The following is a 6,000-nucleotide window of genomic DNA, read 5'->3' as shown; positions in this document are numbered from 1 at the left end:
CTTCCTGCACCCGCTGCCTTTCAGCTGCTTCAGCAGCAAAGTCCACACCGGGAAAGGCTACCAGACCAAGGCACACCTGAGGGATCTCAGAAATCACCTCAAAAATTCTCAAATGGGGCAGGGACCTTTAGGTATCACCACAGGAGAATGGGCTCAATCTTTTGTCCAATTTAAAAGTAGAATTTCTTCTTCTAAAAGGTACAGCGATCCCCACGGGGAAAGCATGTCCGCATCTGCTGGAGACTGAGAAATACTGAAGGGCTGAGGATACTGCAGGGGTGAATCTAGGGTGACATCAGCTTTGAAACCTGAGATTGTCTCCATCTGCTGGCAGGGGAGCATAAACCCATTGGTCCTGAGTATATCTGGCTACACGCTAGGAAATTTTCTTTTACGATGTCTTTTTATTTGATTGTTCTTTTGAGTGCTATTCCTGTCTCTTGACTGTCTTTGCACTCTTTCACATGTACTGGAAAAAAACATCAGCCAAGACTAATCTCCAAGGACAGTACAAGAAATTACACATAAAATATAAACATCTCAACTTTGTTTTGAATAGGATCACTCAGGTCTTTACTTTTTTTTTTTTTGTTTTGAACAATTTGTGTATACAAATTCAGCAAAGGTAAAACCGTGTCAGGAAGGTCTACGAAAACACCACCTTACAACAACGGCACTTATGAAGGCAGGTTTTTTTGTTACAATCAGGAAATAACCATATTATAAATCTTAGAAACAAGAACCCAATTTTCCTATCAACTAATGAGGGAAAAAAAAAGGATCATTTATTGTAGTGCTAAACTTGTATAAATTAATTCCACAGAATACAAGGTCATGCTGTAATGTGACCCCCCCCCCCCCCCCCCCCCCCTCTTATGTACCAAAGCTGAAATTGCAAATCGGAACTTAAAAATTCTGAAAAGGTGATTTCTGTACAGATAAAATTGGCAAAAGTATCTTTAAACTATAATTTGTACTTTATTTGGCCACATGCTTCTGATGTGTACAAAGCAGGAAATAAACTTCCATGGGCACATGCTCTGAATGGAAGGTGCTTACCTCCTTTTTCCTGATATGGAAACAGATTTCAGAGGGATATTTTGCTTTATGAAGTAGAGTTTACGTTCTCTCCTACAGCAAGGAAATTTAAAAATTGGCAATCCGAAACAAAAAAAAAACAAAACACTGGTATGCATTCAAACAATTGCATATATAACTTTTAAACAATCTTGTACAAAAATAGTTTTGCATAATGTATGATAACAAAAAAAAAAAGTTTTTGTTAAGAAGGCATAATGTTGTGCATGGTCCACTTTGTAATGACACAAACTCGGAGATTTAACAACGTAGGAGTCAAAGGCTGAAATTTACACTAAGAAGCACATGCCGTAGTTCTTTGAACAACAGTTGCTCAGGAGAAGGCAAACTCCTTCCTGGCTGGGAACGGGCCCGCCTCATGAGTTTTTATACAATTCAGTGCAAGATGTCTTGAGCAGACTGGTTCTGGTGCAAAGACTGAAATTCCAAGTCCAGGTCACTGAGTTTGATTTCCCCTTGGTATCAAGTTCTTGATGGTCTTTTTTCCAAGTTTCAAACTGAGAACACCCTCCTCCAAGTCTTTAAAAATGACTTTTCTTTCTCCGCCTGTATTTACATGTGGGTCCTTCAACTCAGCTTTTGCAGGAGTTTTTCTTCTGTTTGACCAAACTGTACAATCACAGACATCTCCGCTATAAACTGCTCGCAGCTTTCTTTAGTTACCTGCTTGCAGTATCTCAAGTCAATTAAACAGATATTTCCACAACGTTTAAAGTAGGTCAGGCACTGGTCTGTAACTTTATTACAGTCTGAAAAACAGAAAAAGCAGACTTCAATCCAAGGTGCAAGATTTTAAAAAATATTTTTATAACAAGTTAATGGCTTAAGAACGCAAAACTGTCATGCAGAGAAAAGGGGAGTTTTACTTTAATATTCAGGTATCCATGTCACTATTAAGCTGAAATTCTAAGCAAACTAACAGTGTCGTTACATAATGTATCTGAAAACCCATGGTGATTCCCACTGCTTGCCAAATTATACTCTGCCGGTGTTAGTAGCGGATCCAGGGAGATTCCAAGATACCAGGCACCTTTCTTAGAATCCTAATACAGAATTGTGGCCATACATGGTGTTAATATATTATGACTCGTTAAGATTCTAAGGGCTTGATTCAAGATCCAAACAAGGTGAAAAGCATTCAACAAATGAACCACTCGAGATGCTTACTGGCATTTTTAAGGAAAAGATTTCTAGATCATGAACTGCTTTAAATGACAATCGTCCATACTGGACCACTGGCAGGCAATACCTAGATTGTATTTACAAGGCACACATGCTAGCTACCAGTGAGCAAACCAATCTCACAATCTCTCTTTCCTGCAAAGCATGTGAGGTGCCACTCTGAAATGGATGTTTCTGTAACAATAAAAAACACAATTTAACCCTGAAAACTGCCTCACATGAAGACTACTTCAGATCATCTCTCTGTTCATTTTCCAGTTTATTTCATGTCTACCTACCATCAGGATCTCAAAGCGCGGTACAAAAGAACACACACACATACACGAAGACAATTCATAGCAGCTTTCCCTTGTAGGCAGTTTCTAAGACAGGGGTCGGGAACCTATGGCTCGCGAGCCAGATGTGGCTCTTTTGATGGCTGCATCTGACTCGCAGACAAATCTTTAATAAAAAAGTAAAAATCTAACAAAACCCCCCACTCTCCTGACGCCCCCCCAAGACCTCCAAATTAATTTACTACAATGCTCCTGATCCCCCCAAGACCTGCCAAAAGTCCCTGGTGGTCCAGCAGGGGTCCGGGAGCAATGATCTGGACTTGGGCTGTCGGCTGCCAGTAGTCAAAATGGTGCCGACGGCCCTTTGCCCTCACTATGTCACTGGGGTCGACCAAAGGTGGCAGTAGCCCCTGTGACATAGTAAGAGCAAAGGGCCGTTGGCTGCCAGTAATCAAAATGGCGTCGACGGCCTTTTGCCCTTACTATATCACAGGGGCTACTGCCGCCATTGGTCGACCCCAGTGTCATAGTGAGGGCAAAGGGCCGTCGGCCCCATTTTGACTACTGGCAGCCGACAGCCCAAGTCCAGGAGATCGCTCCTGGACCCCCGCTGGACCACCAGGGACTTTTGGCAGGTCTTGGGGGGGGGGGGGGTCAGGAGGGTTGGGGGTTGTAGTAAATTAATTTTGGAGGTCTTGGGGGGCATCAGGAGAGTAGGGGGTTGTAGTAAATTAATTTGGTAAGTCCTGGGGGGGGGGGCAGGAGGGTGGGGGGTTGTAGTTAGTATGGCTCTCATGGAATTACATTTTAAAATATGTGGCATTCATGGCTCTCTCAGCCAAAAAGGTTCCCGACCCCTGTTCTAAGATTAGAGGAAATGTCAATATTGCAAGTCAAAGAAAGGATCCTTGGAGGTCTGATTGAATGGTAGGGATGGGGTAAAGAGGAATAAGGCTGCTGAAAAAGTAATTGGGCCTGCAACATTCAAGCACTACTCTCTTTCTCTGTATGATTTGTACAGCACCACCTTTTGCATGCAACACATCTGCAGCATTCAGCAGGGACTGGCTGCAGGCCGCTCTGAGGTGCTCTCTTGCCACACACGTGCTCTGGCTCCACACATGCTCTAGTATATTCCTCATGGACAGCATTTTGCTTCTCTCTCAAAAGGGATAATCCCAGAAACATGAGAAGCTACAGCAAAGATCAGAGATTTTAAACTTTTATCAACGGCTGAGAAAGCATCTACAGCTGCACAAAGGGAGACTCCTGCAGAAATCGCTGCACTCCCCCTTGATGTGATTTAAGAAGAAAACCACGCACCTCGCTTTTATCAAGCATGCAACACTATCCAGTTACCCGTGTTTTTTTTTTTTTCGCTTTACAAACCCTGCGCCATCCCTCCTCTCACACAATTCTTTCTTCATGTCAGATAAAAACGAATCTCTTAATCCCCCCCCCCCTTACCTGATAAATTAATCTCGGATAAGGAATCCCGCGTGGTGGTTCCCACCGCAGTGAGCAGGTTGATAGACTGATCAGTCACGTGGTTACAGTAACTGAGGTCCAGCCTGGACAGGAGCGGCATGTGACGGATCATCAGCCGCAGCGAGGCGTCCGTGATATCCAGGCCGGACATGCGCAGCTCCACAATGTTCCGGAATTTACTGCGGTTGTCAATCTGACCTGCAAAGACACAATTATACGCTAATACATGGTAGTACAGAGTCACCCAACTGGGATGCATCACAGAAAAAAAAAAAAAATGCCCCACTGTAACATAGGAGATTATGGAAGATGATGCCAGTCTACCCAGCTATTTCCATCTACACAACTGAGGGTACTTCTCAGTTGCCAATCGTAGAACCTCGACCACGTAGGATATTGCTCCTTACCCAAATTCAATTTTGCTGGCTTCCTCCTTGGTTCTTTACATTCCTGGGTAGATGAGCACACAATCTCCAATGCCTTAACGCACCATGTCTTACCAGGAAGATCAAAAAAAACAACACATCTACATTCACTACTGAGGCCCAAAAAGGATCAAACCTAAATCAATGGCAGCTACTGCCGGGTGCTGAATCATGACCTGTTGCTGTCGAGTACACACAATGGGCTCATGAGCCACTAGTACAAAGCCCTCTAGAGCGTCAACACACGGCTTGGGTGTGTGTCCTTCTCTTAGTAAAGCCCTTAATCACAAGAACTACTGTTTAATCAGCAGACACCAAGGATAATCCCGTATCAGCAGAAATACCTCAAAGATACCCTCGCTTACAATATCCTGACCATGTCTGTACAGAGCCTTTGAAGGGGGAGAATCAGCAGCCTCACACACTGGCTGGTTACTGCAGCAAGCATTAACAGAATGGCAATGTCTGCTAAGGGCTTCACTATTACCCTCTCCTTTTTTATGTTTATTGCTATAATAATAGAGATAATGAGCTCCCCTGCGATCACTTCCTAACTGGGAAACATTCGCTCGTACTAGACATTAATGAAGTTGTTAATATTTAATTATGAACTTACAAACAATGCACCTTTTTTCCAATGCACCCATTATAAAAGCAAGTGAAAATGATGGAGAAATTATTTACCTGATCATTTAGTTTTTCTTAGTGCAGACAGATGGACCCAGGACCAGTGGGTTATGCTCCCCTGCCAGGAGATGGAGACTGAGCAAGCTGACGTCACAGTATGTATACTCCCGCAGTGACCCCAGCCTGCCAGTATTCTCTTCAAAAGCAACCGTGGACAGACTAGCAAAAAACTTGATTGAAAACTTGATTAAAAACAGGTTTCCATAACTGTATGCAACCAAAGAGAAACACTGAACTCACATAAGAATCTAGGTACCCCAATCTAGGGACTGGATGAACACTTATCAGTAATCCCCTTGGGACCCGGAGCCCAACAGGACTATTGACACATTCATGCGGCAGCCAAGGGCGGGAAGCTGAGTCCATCAGTCTACACTAAGGAAAACAAAATCATCAAGTAAGTAATTTCTCCTTTCCTAGCATGTAAACAGATGGACTTAGCTGTTCCCGAACAGGGTGGGAGGCTGCCCGTGGTCCAGTCAACACCGCACATGCAAAAGCTGCATCCTCTCAGGGCTGCACATCCAGACGATAAAACCTGGAAAAAGTATGTAAGGAGGTCCACGTTGCAGCTCAGCAGATACAGACAGGAGATAACAATCTAACCTCCGCCCATGACACTGCCTGAGCCCTAGTGGAATGAGCCCAAACCTGCGTAGGCAACAGCTTTTCAGCATCCACATACACGGCCGTGACTACCTCCTTAATCCAGCGAGCTATTGTAGCCCACAAAGCTGGAACACCCTGCTTATTCCGCTATGGAGGACAAACAGATGATCCGTCTTTTGTCATGCAGTATCATCCAGATTTATTTATTTATTTAAAATGTTTTATATACCGACAAC

At 43.7% G+C, this 6,000-nt stretch overlaps 1 protein-coding gene across 1 annotated transcript in view; it reads right to left on the bottom strand.

Moving 5' to 3' along the window:
- Nucleotides 1–954: 954 nt before the first annotated feature.
- Nucleotides 955–6,000, bottom strand: part of KDM2B (lysine demethylase 2B) — a 184,168-nt gene continuing 179,122 nt past the window's right edge. Inside the window, 2 exon segments of the mRNA XM_029619679.1 lie at nt 955–1,847; nt 4,023–4,241. Coding sequence (XP_029475539.1) covers nt 1,666–1,847; nt 4,023–4,241 — 401 coding nt within the window. The 3' untranslated portion in view covers nt 955–1,665.

Source organism: Rhinatrema bivittatum, chromosome 11 (assembly GCF_901001135.1).
Source record: "Rhinatrema bivittatum chromosome 11, aRhiBiv1.1, whole genome shotgun sequence".
Taxonomy (NCBI): Eukaryota; Metazoa; Chordata; class Amphibia; order Gymnophiona; family Rhinatrematidae; genus Rhinatrema; species Rhinatrema bivittatum.
The sequence above is the reverse complement of the archived record's forward strand: the minus strand, read 5'-3'. Positions and strand labels throughout refer to the sequence as shown.